Source organism: Chinchilla lanigera, unplaced genomic scaffold (assembly GCF_000276665.1).
Source record: "Chinchilla lanigera isolate Chin_1 unplaced genomic scaffold, ChiLan1.0 scaffold00015, whole genome shotgun sequence".
NCBI lineage: Eukaryota > Metazoa > Chordata > Mammalia > Rodentia > Chinchillidae > Chinchilla > Chinchilla lanigera.
In genome coordinates this window covers 26,975,114-26,995,826 of record NW_004955416.1, presented here as the reverse complement: position 1 = coordinate 26,995,826, position 20,713 = coordinate 26,975,114, and the positions used below count along the sequence as shown (strand labels likewise).

At 35.3% G+C, this 20,713-nt stretch overlaps 1 protein-coding gene across 8 annotated transcripts in view; it reads right to left on the bottom strand.

Moving 5' to 3' along the window:
• Mef2a (myocyte enhancer factor 2A) overlaps positions 1-20,713 on the bottom strand; it is a 124,419-nt gene that overhangs the window by 55,345 nt on the left and 48,361 nt on the right. For all 8 annotated transcript variants that reach the window (XM_013512519.1, XM_013512517.1, XM_013512516.1 and 5 more), the window contains one exon: positions 14,674-14,866. In XM_013512519.1, the coding sequence (XP_013367973.1) occupies positions 14,674-14,727 (54 nt within the window). In that variant the 5' untranslated portion in view covers positions 14,728-14,866. The remainder of the gene's footprint in view (positions 1-14,673; positions 14,867-20,713) is intronic.

The following is a 20,713-nucleotide window of genomic DNA, read 5'->3' as shown; positions in this document are numbered from 1 at the left end:
AAAGGCACCATCATCCACTCAAACAACAAAAATAAAAATGTTCAGTTACCTTTGATTTCTCTTATGTTAATAATCCATCCATCCATCAGGAAATTGTCAGGTTTACCTCTAAAATATAAAAATATACCCACTTCTATCTATACCACTACCACCCTAATAAAGTTACATCATCTCTCATCTATACTGTTTATACAGTGACCTTACTGGATTTCCTAACATCCCCAACACCATACGGTACATTTGCCAAGTAAGTGTCAGAGAAATAGTTTTTAAATAAAGATCAAATGGTTTAATGGCAGCTTGGGGTTTTTCATTGCACTAAAAGTAATATCCAAATTCACCAAGCACAAAAAGAAATCATCTGTTCTCTATTTTCCTATTTGACCTTATTTTTTATTAACTCTATTATACCAAATTAAGCCACAATGGTATGAATGTGTGCATATGTATATGTGTGTTTTCCACACACAACAACTTTCCAACTTAGGAACTTTGCTACATTCCTTCTCTGTGGTAGACATTCTCAATGGTTAATAGTAAATCTCATTATTTAATCTTTATAGAAAGGTTTTATTACATATATACAAATATAACATATAAATATATATACAGAATACAACATTTTTTGCTTGTCTCCTTACTTTCCCTGCATGTAACACAAATCCCTGAATCCATATTATCAATGCAATTATTTTATCCTATACTTTTGTACAAGATCATATAATTGCACACGTTTGAACACACACACAACAGATTGTCAATGTTCTATAAAAATGAAACTTTATCAATATTCCTTTCTAATTTGATCACACCTCATTGGTATGTCTCCAAGTCAAATAGCTATTCCTCTAAGTTCTCAAACAGTTTCATAACTTTCACAGTTGTTATTACTTTTTAATCTTTGCTAATATGACTAGTATAAAATAAAAACCTCATTTGTTTAATACATATTTCCTAACTGGAAATAACGTGATTTTTTTTTGTTATACCTGTTGTCACTTGGGATTTGTTGTCTCTAAATTAATGTTCAATTATTTTCCTATTACACAATTTGCTTTTTACTTGTTAGAAAGAGATTTTTATAAAGATGTTAACCCTACTTTATCAGTACCTCTTAAAACTTTCCAATTATATATTAACTTTATGAATCATTTGTCATTACGTCGTTTCCAGTTTTCATTAGAGGGTGCAATACTGGTTTTCAGAATCCTGGCTATATGATACTCTTATTAAAATACACTATTTAAACAGTGCAACCCAAATCATTTACTACTGGAGATGTGTCTAGATGTACTTGCTACATTAAAATTTTCAACCTAGCAAAAGTAATTTTTAAAATATTTATTCTTATAATACTGAACAAGAAGAAAATGACAATGTAAAGCCTTTTGCAAGAATATTCTGACTCTAGACAGATACTTTTAAAATAAGTGAGATGTTAACAAGACACTATTAAAATAAGCAATGCCACTTCACAATATGCATTATGTACGATTAAAGAAAATTCTTTCTCTAAAATAACAGCTATCAGTTAAAATAAAAAACAGTCCTTGCTGTGTTTTGCAAAAACATATTCAAACATGTACCTTCAAGATTACCCACTGAAGTTGAAAATGAAGGGATTAGCAGAGGGCGAACTTAGTTTCTAACTATCTCCCTTCCATTCTTCCAAATGACACCAACTAGAGTGAGGTCAAGAGAGATTTTTCAGCAGCCAGACAATTTGCACAAAAATACACTCGTGCTTCAATGATGGCAACAAAATCTATAAATTGAAAATTATAAACTTCATACTCCAAGCTTTTGAAATGAAAACTTCATTTTATTTTCAGCACTTAGTATTTTTTTATTAAAGATGCTGTACATCTTTGGACGAGTTTTAAATTGACCAGAAATTTAGAGGAAGCCACAAGAATTCCTCACAAACCCCTTAGCACTCTCCTCACATCAATATCCCTCTGAAAAGCAGTACATTTAGTACAGCTGATGAACCTGACATGATACATCATTATCCCTCAAAGTTCATAGTTTACATCAGAATTCACTGGGTGCTGTACATTCTGTGGGTCTGAATAAATGCTTAGTGACATGTATTATACACATATAGTACATACAGAGTATTTTCACTGCCCTGTAATTCCTGAATAATATTCCCTTGTCTGGATGTACATTTTATTTATTCACTCACATACTGAAAGACACGTTGGCATTTTCAACTTTCAGCAATTATAAAGCTGCTATAAATATTCTTATGCAGGTTTTAAGTGGACTTTAGTTTTCAACTCCTTTTGAGACAGAAAAAAACAAGGCCCAACCCCTTCCCTTTCACTATGAAAGCTGGAAGGGGGTGTGATCAAGCAAACAGCTGTCACACACCTCCCACTTGCTCCCCATGGCCTCAAGAGTGGCATGGCGGATGACCTCCCACTACCTCTAGATTTACATCTCCTGCCAGACTGCACTGATAGGAGCTCTTACTCAGCCAAAGGCCACAATATCCGTCTCATGCTCCATGCACCACTGCAGCCTCCTAACCTGACAGGGCAAAGATGAGGGAGGGACTGAGGCCTGCTGCTCCCAACATCAATGGACCATGATCAATGCAAAGTGGACTGAGAGACAGAGGGAGGAGAGAGGGAAAAGAGAAAAGGAAAATAAAAAGAATCAGGATGTGTTATGTACATGTACCAACTCCCTATGATGAGTATAAATGTTATCATTATGTATTGCAAAAATGATCTAATAAAATATTTTCAGTAACTTTTAAAAAACCCAACAAAGCCAGCCTCCCTAGGCTCCTGGAAAGTGTGGGCAATGGCAATTTCAGTCCCATCATTTTTGCCAAAATGCAGAAGCTATCAATCATGTAGCCACCTCTCCCAAAGTTCAGCCAAGCTGTTACCATGACAACTGCACCTGCCCTGCTTGCCCCACAGCCACTCCAGGAAGTATTTGCCTTGGATGTAGCAGGCTTGAAACAACAACCCTATTCCAGATGGCTTTGCCCTGCAGCTACTACTGATGTCTCTGCACTGCAACCTCCGGATGATTCCTGATCCTCAGTGATTTAGCTGAAAGTGCTCACACAGGTCCAGGAAATAATACTGAACTGCATGTGTATCGCATCCCTGTGCTACATAAGCAGTGCTCCCTCACACTCCTCTGGTCAGTCGAGGCGAGGGCTCTGTTCTGCACACTACTAACCCTGTGTTGAAGCAGAGGTCCCAAGACAGCCTCACTTGAGTGGCTCTACTGCCTACTTGTGATTTTTACCTTGGTAGAGTGGGCTCAGTGGCATACACTAAAAAGAGCTGGTGACATGAGGGGTTACTATCCCTGAAGAGCTCAAGACCTGTGGCAAACAAGAGAGACTAATGGCAACTAATGGTAAATAGTGGCAGTGATTTGCAGAGACCTGCAGTGACCTGTGGAGAACATTAGAAAGGCAGTGGAAGCTGCTAGCAGAGTTCTAGGAAGCTACCAAGAGAGTTATACAGGCCTCAGCTTCCGAGGAGCTGAGAAGTGTGGCTAGAAGCCACCAAGAGGTGTAATACTAACTGGTATAATGCTGTGGGATGCGAGTGATTGGCGCTAAAAGCCTGGAGCCACGAATATCTAGGAAGCAGCACACCGCTGTTCCATGATTCCTATTCAAATTGAGTGGAAAAAACCTTAGCTGACTGGGGACAATGGCTATATACCAGGAGTGCAACTGCTAGCTCGTATAGTAAGGGTAGGTTTAGTTTTATAGGAAAGTGCTATGAACTATGATTGATGAATTGCTAGAGGCTTAGTGTAGACAAGTCTGAAAGTTACAAACTCCAAGATAACCAAAAGAATATTAAAAAAAAAGAACAAAACTGGACTTCAAAAGGTACTTTGACCACAAAAAGAAACAAAACAAACAAGAACAAAACAACTTACTTTAAAGCAACAGCAGTGAAAGCAGTGTGGAATTGCCAAAAGAAGAAATAAATGCATGTGACAGAAAAAAATGCCCCCAGATAGACCCACACAAATACAAATCAACTGATTTTTGACAAAGGATTAAAAACAATACAATGAAAAAAGGACACTTTTCAACAAATGATGCTGTAACAACTGTATTTCCATACACAAGAAAATTTTTGTGTGCCAACTGTATACCTCTGACAAAAATTAATTCAAAATGAATCACAGATTTCAAGGTAAAGATAAAACTATAAAATACCTAGAAATTAGCATGGGAAAAACTCTAGATAATCTTGGGTCCGGCAATGACTTTTCAAAGACAACACCGAAGACATGATCAATGAAAGAAAATTTAATAAACTTGACTTTACTGACATTAAAAACTTCTCAGAGAAAGACACTGTCAAGAAAATACGAAGACAAATTATGGAGTACAGCCAAATATTTGCAAAAGATATCTGACAAAGGACTGTTACCCAAATTATACAAAGAACCCCTAACATTCAACAATAAAAAGAAATAAAAACTCGAATTTCAAAAATGCACAAAGGATATGATAGGTTATTCTCTAAAGCAGATACAGAGGTGACAAACATACTAGAAGTTTTTTCACATGACATATAATCAAGAAATTGAAAAGTGAAATAACATGGAGACAGTCATGCATACCTATTAAAACGGTGAAAACTCCAAACACTGACAACAAGAAATGCTGCTGAGGCTATGGGACAACAGGAACTCTCACTCACTGCTAGTGAAAACTCAGTGTTACAGCCACTTTGGACAACAGTATGGCACTTTCTTATAAAAGTAAACCTACTCTTTCCTTGTCTTCTACCAACTGCACTCCTAGGTATTCATCCAAAAGATGTAAAAATGTATGTTCAATTAAAACATCGCATGGTTGTTTTTATCAACTTTATTCATAGTTATTAAAAGCTGAGAGTAAACAAGATGTTTTTTAAGTAGGGTAAATACACTATGATATATCCAGACAATGGAATATTATTCAGCACTAATAACAAATGAGTTCTCAAACCATGAAACCTTAAATACAGATTGCGAAGTGAAAAAAGCCAGTCTAAACAGATGACATCCTGCATGATTCCAACTATATGACATTCTAAAAAGGCAAAATTATGGATACTGTAAGAGTATCAGTAATGGCCAGGAAGTCAGAGGGATGGAAAACAGGATGAATAGGCAAAACAGAAGATTTTTAGGGCAGTGAAACTATTCCACAGGAAAGTAATCACTGTACACTTTCAAAATCTCAGATTCCACAACACTAAAAGTGGACTCTGGGTGACAATGATGTATCACCGTAGGTTCCTTGACTGAACAAATGTACCACTTTGATGCAGGATGCTGTGAGCAGGGGAAGGTGAAGAAGCGGGGGGCGGCAGGAGAGTACTGGAACTCTACTCTCTGCTGTGAACCTAAAACTCTTCTAAAAAAATAAAGTCTACTTTAAAATTTTTTAAGGGCCTTAAGAGTGTACCTTTTAATAAACTTTGGAATTGTAAAGCAGCATAAACAAAGTTCAATGACACTGTTTTCTTCCTATGAACTCTAACTATTGGACTAGATTTAGAATCAATCATTGCAATAGCCACTGAAGTGAAGGCTCTCTATTATGATGAAATGCAACTGTCTCCACTACACTTGTTTTTCAACGACATAAAATTGTATAATTACATTAAATATATAACATGTACCTGAAAGAGAAGCAACAAAAAGAAAATGCACTTAACATTACAATTTAAAGGTAATTCTGTATTTTTTAGTATTTCATTTCTGATGGAGCATGACTAAAATTAAAAAGACAAGATAGAAGTTTAATAATTTTCACTAAATTTAGGCAAGATGTTTGTTTTCTTTCTTCTGATAATACCAAATGCATTTAATATCTATACATTTTAGCATTTAATCACTTTATTCTCTTCATACAGATGTCCTTAATAGTCTCAAAGTTGTGTGTTTCCCAAGTACACAAAGCCCAAATATCCTGCTGGCTAATTAAAATAGTTTTAACCATTTTTTTATTGAAAATTTCATGCAGTTCTTCACAAAAGAAGGAATCTCATAGTCCTGGGGAGGGTCAGGTAAGTGCTAGAAGAGTCAGAAGTGTGGGGAGCCCATAAAACAAACACAGAACGAATTGTTAGAGACTCAGCTTTAAATGCAGAGTGCCAGGGAACGTTTACACAAGAATAAGAGGGAGAGAGGGAGCAAGAGAAGAGGGAGAAGGAAAAAGAAGGACAAAGAGGTAAGGAAGAAGAATGAAAAAGGAGGAAGGAGAAAGATGGAGGAAAAAGCAGGAGGGAGAGAGAAGGGAGGAGGAGGAGGGAACAAGAGGAAGGAAGAAGGGGAATTTTTTTTTTTTTTTTTTCCAGTACCAGGAATCAAACTCACGACCTTGCGCTTGCCAGGCAGGCACTGTGCCGCTGAGCTAAATCCCCAGCCCGAAATTATTATTACAAAAGTCATTTATGTTCATTTGTAACTAATATTATTATTGTCAAATATATAAGAAAACAGAATGACCAAAGTGAGAGCATGCGGTTCTGAGAAAAAAAAAAAGCAGAAAATAAAAATATCGCAGCACAACAGAAATTAGAACCATAGAAAGAAAATACAAAGAATCAAAACAGAAAATAAATTAAAATAAACAGAAAAGTTGTTGGGTATAGTTGGCAGACAATGAAGATATTATAAAGTACTGTACCTGGAAAAGAAAAAATATTTGTTAAAAATAGTAAAAGGATACATCCTTCTCTTGAAAAAAATGCTAAAGAATAATCGAACTCGTGGTGTATTGTGGTTAAATTACTGCATATCAAAGTCAAGGAAAAAAATACTATGAGCACCCAAAGAGAAAAAGTAAGCCACTCTGGGGGTGGGGGGGGGATCGGTACGGTATTAGAAAACTGACAACAGTCAAAGTCAGAAGGGCCAAATTCCACAATGAAATGAGGAAAAGAAATGTAATCCTAGAATGTTAGAACTAGTCAAGTTACACTTACAGAGGCAATAAGCATCTTCAAACATAAAGACACTCAGGAAATATGGCATCCACATGCTCTTCTTGGAAGGAAAAGCCAACAGACACTACTTGCTAAATAAATCAGGTCACTTAGTGAAAAGGCTGGGATTTTTTCCAGTTTTGTTCTATGATGCATACTCAGTTTCTAAAATACTGCGTGGGGGGCTGGGGATTTAGCTCAGCAGCACAGTGCCTGCCTGGCAAGCTCAAGGTCGTGAGTTCGATTCCCAGTCCTAGAGAAAAACGAACAAAAAAAAGGTAAAATACTGCGTGGCACTGAGTAGGTGCTAAAAAATTTGCTGAATAAATCCATAAACAAGAAGGGTTAAGATACTGCAGAAACCCCAGTAAAGAACAGGTGATAGTGAACCTTTTATACTTAGAACTAAGATTAACTATGAATACTGTGATTACAAAACAGAATATAACTGTTAATCTTTAAAATATTAGCAAATTTCAGTTTTTAACAAAATGCTGAATTAACTCAAAAAAGTAGATGTATTTCCCCAGCATTAATCTATGGGGAACTAAAGGTATTATGAATCCTACAAATAAGACAGAAAAGTACGAGCAACTCCAGATGTTATAGGGAATATGTATGGGAGAAGGACAGGGAGTGTGGGGACTTGCAGCCTTGGAGAAAAAAATATGAAGTGGGACTATGAGAAAATGCACTTTTAAAACAGCAGTTGTTGAGCTGTACTTATCACCTCCTCTGCCGGGACACTCACTATCTGCCACCTTACAACAGGGATTGGCAGCAGTACTGGCGTAGACTGATGACCTTCAGAACAAAACGAGGGCAGCAGAGAAGCTCCACGAGGCATGCAAGCTGAACAAAACAGCGGCTAATCTTTAGCAGAGACTTCTCAATTATGCTTACTCAAAACTTCCCAAGGTTGGTGGATTTCTAGTCAAAGTATCTTCTTCCAATGTTCTTTTGTCTGGGAATCAGAGTAAAACTGCAATCTGAGGAGTTCTTTGAGGACTGGAAAAGTGATATGATTAACTGATTTTTTTTGGATGCACAGAGCTCTCTAACAGATTGAAATGATCAATTAGGATGGTATAAGCTAGTGTAAGTAAATAAAAGACCACACGGAACAAAACTCAAACTGGCAACATAGAAGAAATCAGAGTAGATAAAAAGTCCATCCAAATGCTATTTATAAAAGATATACCTAAAGCATAACATAGTAAGATTAAAAGTAATGCCAGGGATGGTAGCACATGCCTACAATCCCAGCACTCAGAAAGTTGGGGCAGGAGGATTGTTGTGAGTTCAAGGCCAACCTGAACTACCTAGGGCGATCCTGTCTTTAAAAAAAGAAAGTAAAGTTAAAGGTAAATGTAGAGAACTAGACATAGCAAGAAAATCCTAACCAAAACAAAGGTGAAGCTGAAAGTGCAATTTCACTGTAATCTTCATACACTAAGACGAAGTGCTAATTTCAAGAAAAGCCCAAAGAACTCAGCCCAGTGAACAGTTTTGGTGGGTCCTTCTAGAGAGCAGAGTGAACCTAAGAGGGGTGGCACTTCGTTAAAACTACACCCTACCCTTCAGCTGAGTCAATCTAAGGTATTCAGTAGCTAATTAAGTTTAATGGCAAAGTGAGGGTAAACAGTAAAATTATCTCTGAAGGTAACATAATACGATCTGTACTGTCTTTCATGTACACTGTCTGATGGCTCATTAAAGACTATGAGATGTGAAAACAGTGGAAAATATGAAGAAAGTATATGAAAAAGCAGATCATTTCACTGGAGAATTAAACTCTATAAAAAAAGAAAACTCAAAAAAAATCCTAGGATTAAAAAGATAACACAAGAAATTACGACCCCGTAATAGCTAACTATTAGAAAACAGAAAATGGATGACTGGGAAACATTTGAGCTGAACATAAAGGAAAAAAACAGGTGGACAAAAATCGTAAGATGTTCGGCACCAGAAAAAAACAAAAAAAACAAAAAGCAAACAAACAAAAAATCGTAAGATGTTGATTAGGACACAGTAAAAGGGTATAAATCTATGACCCTTGATTGAGACACAGGCAAAGGAGTCTGATTCTAATTACATAACTTGTAATTAGAATCTAAGGAGAAAAGTATTAGGGGTGTGCCTAATATTTGAAGATACACACCCCTACTAGGTATATCACAGTAAAAATGTTTATTAATAAAGAAAAAACAAATATCTTAAAAGCAACAAAAGACAAACTATCTTAAGAAACAGACTAAAAGCTAGCCTCCACAGATATGAAGGAACTTAAAGACAACTGCTTAAAAGTAGTAAAACTATAACTGCAAATCTAGAATCCCTCAATCAATAAAAATAGCTTCTAAAATGAAGATGACATAGTTAAAAAAGATAATTAAGAAAGGCATTTCTATAAAGAAGACAGGTACATGTTCAATAAGCATACAAAAAAGATGTTCAACATCACTACCACTTAGGAAATACAAACACAAATCACCAGTTAGGAGAACTAGAATTTAAAAAACAGTAAAAAGTGTTGGGAAGAATGTGAGAAACATAGACACCTCCTATACTGTTGGTGGAATGTAAAATGATATAGCCATGAACAGTTCGGCAATTTCTCAAAATGTTCAACTTATATTTAGCTCATAACTCAGCAATTCCCTATCTAGGTATATATCTAAGAAAAATGAATCATGTTTTACACAAAAACTTATACATGAATGACATAAGGTATTAGAAATAAGTTAGTATCACCAAGATTTTTAGATATATAATTAATATAAACAGAACTATCTTTTATGCCTAATATTTAGCAACATACAGAAAATGAAATTTGAGGAAAACTGTAATAATGCTAAAAAACCAAATGCCTAAGAATAAACACAAAAGTTATGACCTGTACATGGAAAACTATCAAGCTTTAGATAATTAATAAAAACCAAATGAAAGGTAAACATGTCCATGAATTGTAAGGCTTAACATTATAAAGATTTAAATTAACTCTAAATAGATCTACACACTCAGTAGAAAAAAAAACCTAAATTCCAGTAGGATTTTTGGTTATTTTTTTCTCTGATGAACACTGACTGAAACTTGGTTTCATTTAGAAATGACAAGGGCAAAAATAGCTAGCTAGTTTTGTGAAAACAATAGCACCAAATTATAGTAATTAAAATAGTGTGCTTTGCAAAAGGACATACAAATAATCAACGATCAGAAAAACTCCCCCACACACATTATCATTTAACTCCTAACAAATGCACTGGGAAAAGGAAACAAAGGCAGAAGGTACACTATGTCAACTAAATATCCATTTGCGAAACATCAAAGCCTGACTCCTATACTTCAAACCATATCCCAAATAAATTCCAAATACATAAAAGATCTGAAACATGAAAGGCAAAATGAAAAACACTTCTAGGAGAAGGCATAGAAGAATTATCTTCATGCCATTGAGGTATGGTAAGATTTTTAAAATTAAGTTTATTGGTACAATTTAGATATACATAAAAGTCACATTCATCATAGGGAGTTTGAACCAGTACATGATGTGTCTTATTCCTCTTTTTTCCCCAATCCCGTCCTCTCCCTTCAATCCCTCCTCCCTATATTATTTACAAGCATTGTTTCCATTTTATCCTTCTTTTATCATTTTTTCCTCTTGCCTTCCTTCTTTTCCCCATTCCCCCTCCCTAGTTTCTCTTTCCTTGTGAAAAATTTCTTCCTTTTTCATGGTATTTGCTGCACATTTTGGTCCTTATTTACTCTTTCAGTTTCTCACACTTGTGGGAAACAACGAACTATTTTATTTACATGTGTGTCTGATTTATTTCACTTAAGAGTATGGTCCCAAGGTGTATCCATTTACCTAGAAATGTCTCAAGTTTATCCTTCTGTTAAGATTAATTATGACACGAAGAGCTTTAGCCATAAAGGAAAGATCAAGAACGTAAACTGAGCCAGGTACGGTGGCTCACGCCTTTAGGCCCAGATACTATGGAGGCTGAGGTGAGACAATCACTGGAGCCCAAATTCAACAGCATGCTGAGCTATGTAGCAAGCCTCCATACCAAAACAAAACAAAACAAAGCAAAAAACAGAAAAGGAAATTTGGCAATATGATTATGTTATTTATAAAACAAAAAGATTAGGAAAGTGAAGGGACAAGAGATAATATTTGTAATGCATATAAATAGACAACACATCCACTGGTGTGTATATGCATGTGAGTATATATAAAGTACTGTGTACGAAGTAAGAGAAAAAAAGAATCAGTATGGTGGTATATAGCTGTAATTCCTCCCTTTTGCTTCTTGGCCTTCTGCCTAAAATCAAGCGTATTACCTATAATCCAAGCACTAGGGGAGGCTGAGGCAGGAGGACTGCAAGTTTGAGTTCAGCCTGGGCAATTTAGTTAAAATGTATCTCAATGGAGAAAATGTACTGGGGAGTGTCACTGGGGATACAGCTCAGGAGGAAGGAACTGGGTTCAATCCCTAGTATCACCAAAACACAGAAGGGGAAACTCACTAGAAAAAAAAAAAAAAGAAAAAGAAAAAGAAGTGAACAGGCAATCACACACAAAAAATAGTATTTAAATGGCCAGTAAGATTATAAAAAGGTGAGCAACTTCATCAGAATCGTGCAAACTTACTAAGATATTATTGCCCACCTAGCAAAATAGCTAAAATGAGAAGAACAGTAGCCTGTACTGGTGAAGACTTACAGCAGCCGGTACTCACACTGCTTGTGGACAGTAAAGTACAAGACTTGAGAAAACTGTTGATTTACTAAAACCAGTCACATGTACACCCTATGACTCAATCACTGTGCTCCTAGGTATATACTCAAGAGTTCATGTGTACAAAGTAAGAATATTCAACACAACACTCTTCAAAAAAGTAACTAAACAGAAAACACCCAAATATCTATTTATAATAGAAAAAAGTTAATACATAGATGCTGTTCTATTCACAATGAAATATCCTACACCAACAAAAATCTACAAATATATTGTTACATATACAAATGTACATATATCTATATGCCACAATAACGTTGCTGAATTTCACAAACATAATACTGCAGAAAAAAACACATGTTCATACAAATTTTAAAAAAGGTATGATTAATATATGGTATTAAGAGACTACGGTTAGTGATTGTGCTTAGGGCAGGGAAATAATGACTGAGAGACAGGACAAACAGTGCCTCTGGGGCGGTACACTGAAGTATTCTGGCTATATGGCCATGTTGTTTTTTCCAAAATTCACTGAACCACGTATTTAAAATGTATGTACTATCATACTTTAATACCAAATTTACTTTGAAAAAACAATCTGTTAGATAAGAAAGGACCAACATAAGGCTTCACCAGAGCCCATCAAATGGAAGTGAAGTAGCTCTGTAAGACATGACACTGTCACCTTTAAGATTTTTCATGTGCCATTCCAATGACTTGACTTTTTGTGGTTACCTCAAATGTGTAATTCATAACTGTATTTGCTGTTCTTCGAAAAAGTAGCTCCTGAACTACTACACCAGAAGTTAGGGTTATATTACATACACTTCCCCATACCTGAATTTACTTCTGTTTGACATATACATAAATCTATACATGTAAGCCATATGTTTTTAATGAGTTTCTAAGATCTAACATAGTTCCCTGCATATAGTATATATTCAAATTTGGATAAATAAATCCAAAACAATTTCCCTCCTTTATCCAAGAATTTTAAACTCAGAAGACAAACACAAAAATCAGTAAAATTCAGGTACCATTTTCAGTTTGTGTCAAATTGTGTCTATACGTAATCTATTAAAACTATTCAACCATATCTATGTTCTTTCTTCATTTTTTGCTCAAATTATGTGAAAGAGAAATTCAGAAAGCCCCTGCCTCACTTGGCAGTTTATCAAAAGTTTGACTTAGCAGATAAATCACACGCAGGAACAGGCTAATTCTAGGTGCTAAGCAATAGCATCAGACACCACCGTTTAATAGTCATTTCCTCAACTTAGAAAGTTACATTACAACTACCTCTATATACGCCTAGCTCTCCTTATTTCCTCTAAAAATGTAGAATGTCCCACAGGAAGGTCTAGTGAAGCTGTGACCACTTTAAATATAGCTATTAACGGGATGAGAGCTCAGGGATTTTATGAGATGTTATTCTCTGATTGTATGTTACTTTCTAATAACCCTGTAACAGTGATGGCAAACCTTTTAGAGACAAGTGCTCAAACTGCAACCCAAGACCCACTTACTTATTGCAAAGTACCAACACTGCAATTAAACCTGAACATTGAGGTTTTAGTTTAGAAAAAATAGCTCATGCATTAACATATTTTATTTTTGTTTTTGATTTTTTTTGAGACAGGGTCTCGCTATGCAGTTCAGGCTGACCTTGAAGCTCACTTTATAGCCCAGGCTGGTCTCAAACTCACAATGATCCTCCTGCCTAGCCTCTGTGTGCTGGGATTACAGGTGTGCGCCACCACACTCAGCCAACATATTTTGCCTTACAACGAAAACAAGTAACACGAGGGTCATAGGTTTATCATCACTCCCCCGTAACATTTTACTGCATGCGTTCATAACACATTCTCCTTCACGTGTCATTCTTTAGATCTGCGAAGAGTTTATCTGCAGTCTTGCTTGTAATCATTCCTTTGGAATGACAGGATGGCTATTTTATGTCTTCCCTATTTTAATAGCCTTCACAGCGTACCACACTGAGTGGGCCTTCCACCTTTGCTAAGCATCTCTGATGAGCTGAAACAAGAGCCCACGCCAGTTCAGTCTATGGGTAACCCTAATCACTCTCACTGACTCTCTAGCTGTTGAGATGTTTCCAATTATATCTATACTCAGGTAAACTACTGTTCTGTGCAGAACACATCTTCAGTGTTGTTCTGGTCTTAGTAAACGTTCTGAAACCGTTCTTGAAACTTTACTGATATGCAACCTTTCCAGAAACAGCATCTCTCCTTCTTGCACATGCTTTGAACAGTCATTCATTTATAATATTCTGTGAATTATTTTTTCCTTTTCTCTAAACCAAGGGGTTGGGAAACATTTTTACAGCACCAAAGACCAAAGATTTTAGGCCCATGGACTGATCATACAGTCTGTGGCAACCTCTCTATTGTCATGTTAAAGCAGCCATAGCAGTGTTCTAATGCAGCTCTATTTAGAAAAACATGCAGCTACCCTCTGTGCCACTTTGCCAATTCACTCTACACCCAAACTTTTGGTCTCTTCATGCACTAGCATCATTACAATTATTCTGAATTTATAAGAATTTATTGACACTGGTACTGTAAATTAAAGCTGAGACATTATACATAAATGCTTGGGAAATATCAGTGACAATAAGAATTATAAAAATATTCCATTCTTTATTGGTTAAACAAAAGTTACACTGAGTAGAACATATTCATATTAATGTATCAAAGACTATGAAAAAAATCTATACAAGGAACAGCAATAGTAGTACTGTAATGATTTTAATTCCATATATTTATATTATTTATCTATAACATACCTGATATTTCTGTAATAGGATTTCTTTAAGGTACATAATGAAAAAAATTTTTATTTAGTCTGAAACTGAAAGTACTTAGACCACTGTACGCTATGTGCTTTTTAAAATAAACTCGTATCAACAAAATAGATAAATTAAATTTTATTTACCTGTCGGTTCCTTTCATCCATTATGCGTGTGATTTGTATTTTCTTCCGCCCCATTTTCAGTCACCTTTCCTTCCTTATATTCCAAATATTTAATTCAAAAATTAATTTTCTTCAATACCCTAATGCATCATACACAGCTTCTATGATTTCAGCTTCTAGTCCAAGGGCTACAGCTGAAATTTTTCTGTAAGATCTAAAAGAAAACAAAAATTAGGAGATTTAAGTTCTATAAGTTTACAAGTCATAAAAATGTTATACAAATTTCAAATCTACTTTTATGCTGCACAAAGCATATCTAGGTGAAACTTCCAGTTAATTAAGTTTAAATCTTACTGATTTTACTCTTGCTAATGTAATGCAATTATAATGCTTGAGGTTTTCTTGATATAAGGAAAACAACAAGAGCCAACAATTAACTGAGATCTTCTTATGTACCATGCACTTTTCTAATTATGGACAAATTTTAATTCATTCAGTCATAACTACATTCTGTTGAACTAGTACAATTACCATCTCCACTTTATAAACAGGAATACTAAAATATATAGTAAGAAGCAGAAATTAGACTATGAACTCAAGAGAGTCAGGCTCCAGAACTTCTCTTAAGCATTATAGAACTCCTTAAGCATTTCTGATGGGCTTCATGCCAAAGGGTAACTAATGTGGATGGCACCAATCTGCCTTCACAAATTCTTCTTGCAAATCACCCTGGCCTCCAGCCAAGTTACTATTTGTAAATCCACAAAGATACTAGCAATGACTTTCATAAAATACACATTTAAATAAAACACTATTTCTTTGGTCATTTAATAAACATTTTTGGTTAATTTAGCTGTGTGTGGCACACAGAGAGACCAGCCACATGGAAACATCTGGAGAAGGAGCGAGGAGCCAGCAGTTTGGCTCTCAAACAGAAGACCAGTTCCAGCCCCCACATCCACAGGCTGAGATCAGCTCCATACCCAGCACAATTCCCATGGCAAACTTGGAGTACACAACACGTTTCAGGAATCTGACATGGATACTATCATAGAACTGTAAACACCAGAGTTATTGTACTACCTTTATTCTCACTTGTATGTCTGACTGGCTATCCCTTTCCTGCCTGGATGGAAGTCCTCTTGTTTTGTCTTGTATTTTGTAGTTATTTGTCTCTTTCTGGAGTCTACTTATTTGTTTCTTCTTTCTTCCTTTCTTTTCCATTCTCCTCTTTTTTTCCCACTGTTTAGGTTTCTTACCTATCTTTTTCATTTTCTTCTACTGAACCTCTCTCTTTCCTCAACTACTTTTTGAATTTAAACTTTCAAGTGAGTAAATTCTGTCTCTTCCCTTTCTGATTACTCATTTGCATTCTATTTCATCCTTTCCCTCCTGTGTCCTCCAGTTTCCCAAAATTTGGATGATCATCTTTTGACCTTCAGCCTTGGCTGTACTATATTTGACCTCAATCATCACTTTATCCTGTCTCCCACCCGTCTTAACACCCCCATGTCCCACAGAAAAGTAAAATCACTCCACTAAGGGGAAAATTACTACTCACAAGTACATGGTATATGTTTGATGATTTTGTTATATAACTTTAGAGTTTGCTCCTATGGTTGGAGGTAGCGGGTTAATGGTTACCATAGCTTGTCAGTAGTTAAACTATACTTGAAACTATTGTTATTACTATCTGTACTACCTTAGCCATGATGTCATACATGTTATAATCAGTTTTTCACCCCTGTATAGTAACTGCGTGATTCTATGGGGACAAAATCACCACCACAACCCAGTACCAAAGGATTACGTGCTGAGTCAAATAGTAACTTAGCATCCTTTACAAACTGACAAGGTTAGTTCTTGGGATAGCTACCAAGAACCACCTACATGTAGAGGAAAACCCTGAAGAACAGACATTTTCTACACAAGCCTCAATACTAGTGATAAAGCCACCTATCATAATATATTAGCAAGCATCAACATAGAAAACAAAATTAAAAAAAAAAGGAATAGAAAATGACAAGATGCAAGCAAAATGCAACTCCATGCCAACCAGGACAAGCCTGAAGCACAAAGAGACAGATGAAACTGGAAGTCAAACACTGGAACTTTCTGAAATAATTAGCAACAGAAGTGAAAAAAAAAAACAAGTGGAAAAGACTATACAGAAAATAACCTCTCAGGTACAAAAGAAATGATGCTTAAAATCAAAGATAATGGAAAAGATACAAATAAAAGAATAGATGAGCTTAGAAAAATGATGGAAACAAAAAATGCCCAACATAGGAAACAAATGGAATACATGAAGTAGATCCAAACAGAAATCCAAGAGATTAAAACCTCCACTGAAAGTATATGCAATAGATTGAATGAAGGAGAGGACAGAATTTCAAATCTTGAAGACAGAATTGCAGCTAGTGATCATGAAAAGAAAGATATCTTAAAAGTAGCAAGAGATCATGAATAATCAATCTAACAGCTACAAAATGACTCAAAGAACAATAATGTAAGATTGATTAGGGTCAATGAGAAAGCTGGAGACAGCACAAATGCTATAAAAAAGAAAAAAAAAAACTTCACAGAAATAAAGGCAGAAAACTTCCCTAAGTGTGGATAAAAAATTTGACATACAAATAAATGAGGCATACAGAACACCAAATATCCATGACCAAAATTAAAGCTATATCAAGACATATAATAGTTAAGATTCCAGAAATTTAGCTTAAGAACAGAATATTAAAAGCTGTTAGAGAAAAGAATCAGATCACTACTGAAGAAAACCCCTTCAGAATCATGGCAGACTTCTCAACACTAACCCTCAAGTCAAGAAGAGCTTGGAGTAAGTATTTCAAGTCCTGAAAGAAAACAACTTCCACCCCAAATTGAAGTACCCTGCCAAACTATCTTTCAAAACTGATGGAGAAATAAGCTACGTCCATGATAAAAAACAACTGAAGAGATTCATAACCATCAAACCAAACCTACAAAGAGTACTGAAAGATACTCTTGACAGAGATGAAAATGACCATAATTCCAAGAACAACAGAAAGAAACCACCAAGCAGAGTAAGCAATTAAACAGGGGAGGAAATAACAATCACATATATGTATGCACCAAATATGGGAGCACCCAACTGTATAAGACAATTATTAACAGACATGAAAACTCAAATAAGCAACAACACAATTGTAACAGGAGACCTTAATACTGCATTGTCACAAAGAGACAGACCAACTAGACAAAAAATCAGCAAAGAAATATTGGAATCGAACCAAACCTGTGAACAATTGCACTTACTAGATATTTTAAGATTGTTCCACGCAATATCATTAAAATACACATTATTCTCAGCTGCACATGGGACAGTCTCTAAAATAGACCATATAGTAGCCCACAGAACATGATTAAGTAAATACAAAGGAAATGAAATTATCCCACGCATACTATCTGATCATAGTGTAATGAAATTGGAAGTAAATGGCAAAAGAAACTGCAAAAACTCCATAAACACACGGAAATTAAATAACACACTCCTGAACAACCAATGGGTCACAGAAGAAATTAAACAACCTCTACAACTAAATGAGAGAACAGATACAATATACTGTAACTTATCAGATGCAATGAAAACAGTCTTCAGGGAAAATTTATAGATGTGAATCCTCACATCAGGAAAACATAACAAGCACAAATAAATAACTTAATGCTATACCTCAAGTTTCTGGAAAAATAAAAGCAAGACAATCCCAAAGCACATACAAGGGAGGAAAAATTAACACAATGAAAACTAAGAAAACAATACAGAGAATTCATGAAACAAAAGAGTTGGTTCTTTGAAAGAGTAAATAAAATGAATAAACCTTTAGCCAACCTTATAAAAAAAAAGGAAGAAAAGACTCAAATTCATGCATTGAAGAATGAAAAGGGTGAAATCGGTACAAATCCTGTGGAAATTCAGAAGACTATCAATACCTACTTCAAAAATCTTTACTCATATAGGATGGAAAACACAGAAGAAAGGCACAGATTTCTAGATACATATGAATTACTAAAACTGAATCAAAAAGATAAAAAAAATTCTGAATAATCTTGTATCAGTTAATGAGATTTAAAATGTAATTAAAAACTTACCAACAAAGAAAACGCCTGATAGATTCACTGCTGAATTCTACAAGAAATTCAGAGAAGACCTAATACTGCTGCTCCTAAAACTCTTTAATGAAATTGAAAGGGAAGCAGTACTCCCTAACTCATTCTTAGAAGCATGTATCACCCTGATACCAAAAGCAGAGAAAGACCCAACAAAAAAAAGACAAACACAGGTCATTCTCCCTAATGAACATAGATGCAAAAATCCTCAGTAAGGTACTAGCAAACAGAATTCAGCAAATCATCAAGAAAATTATACACCATGACCAAGTGGAATTCATCACAGGAATGCAAGGATGGTTCAACATACACAAATCAGTAAGTGTAATACACCATACCAACAGAGCCAAACACAAAAATCACATGGTCATCTCAACAGATACAGAAAAAGCTTTTGACAAGGTCCAACACTCATTCATGATAAAAACCCTACAGAAAACTGGAATAGATGGTATTTACCTCAACCTGATTAAAGCCATCTATGACAAACCAGCAGCCAACATAACAGTAAATGGAAAAAAACTGAAAACTTTCACTCTAAAATCAGGAACATGACAAGGATGTCCACTACCACCAGTCCTATTCAATATAGTGCTGGAAACATTAGCTAGAATAATTAGACAAGACAGAGAAATAAAAGGAATAAGGATAGGAAGAGAGAAGTGAAATTATCATTATTCACAGATGACATACTTTACATAGAAGACCCCAAAAACTCCACATAAAGACTTTTGATTTAATAACCAAATTCAGCAGCATAGCTGGATACAAAGTCAACCCTCAGAAATAATTAGCATTCCTGTACACAAACAACAAATTAACTAAGAGAGAACTGTGGCAAACCAAATCCTTTACAATGGTATCCAAAAAAATGAAATATTTAGGAATTAATCTAACAAAGAATGTAAAAGAACTATACACTGAAAATTATAGTATTCTGCAAAAGGAGATTGAAGAGGATATCAGAAAATGGAAAGATATCCCTTGCTCAGTGATAGGAATAACAAACATTGTGAAAATGGCCATACTCGCAAAACTGTTGTACAGATTTAATGCAATCCCACTCAAAATACCATTAGTATACCTCATGGAACTAAAAAAAAAAAAAAAAAAAATTCCTAAAATTCATTTGGAACTAGAAGAGACCTAAAATAGCAAAAGCCAGTTCTGGGCAACAAAGGCAAGGCAGGAGGTATCACAGTCCCTGACCTGAGATTATACGACACAGCTAACTGAGATAAAATCAGCATGGTACTGGAAAAAAACAGACTCCAGGATCAGTGGAAGAGATTAAAAAATACAGACACAACTAGAAACACACTCAGCCACCTTGTCTTTGAGAAAGAGGCCAAACATGTTTACTGGAAGCAAGCCTCTTTAATAATGTGGCTGGAAAATCTGGCTTTCCATATGACGGAGACTAAAACTAGACCCACGTCTATCACCATGCACTAAACTAGAGTCAAAATGTGTCAAAGATCTAAATATTAGAGTAGAAACACTGAAAACAAAATAAAACAGAAACACTGAATCTACTGAAAGTGAAAACAGGTAGAAATCTCAAAGACATATGTATAGACAGAGACTTCATGAACAAAGCCAAGACCGCACAGAAAATACTTCAAAGAATCAACAACTGAGATCTCATCTTATTAAAAACCTTTTGCAAATCAAAAGAAATCACCAGCAGAGTGAAAAGACAACCCAAAGAGTGAGAAAAAATTTTATTCAACAGTCCATGAGACATAGGACTTATATCTACAACATATAAAGAATTGAAGACAACCAGAGCTCCCAAATTTAAAGACCCAATCCAAATATAGGCATCTGAAATGAATACACACTTCTCAGATGAAGAAAAACACATGGCAAATAAATATATGAAAAAATGTTCAACATCACTGGTCTT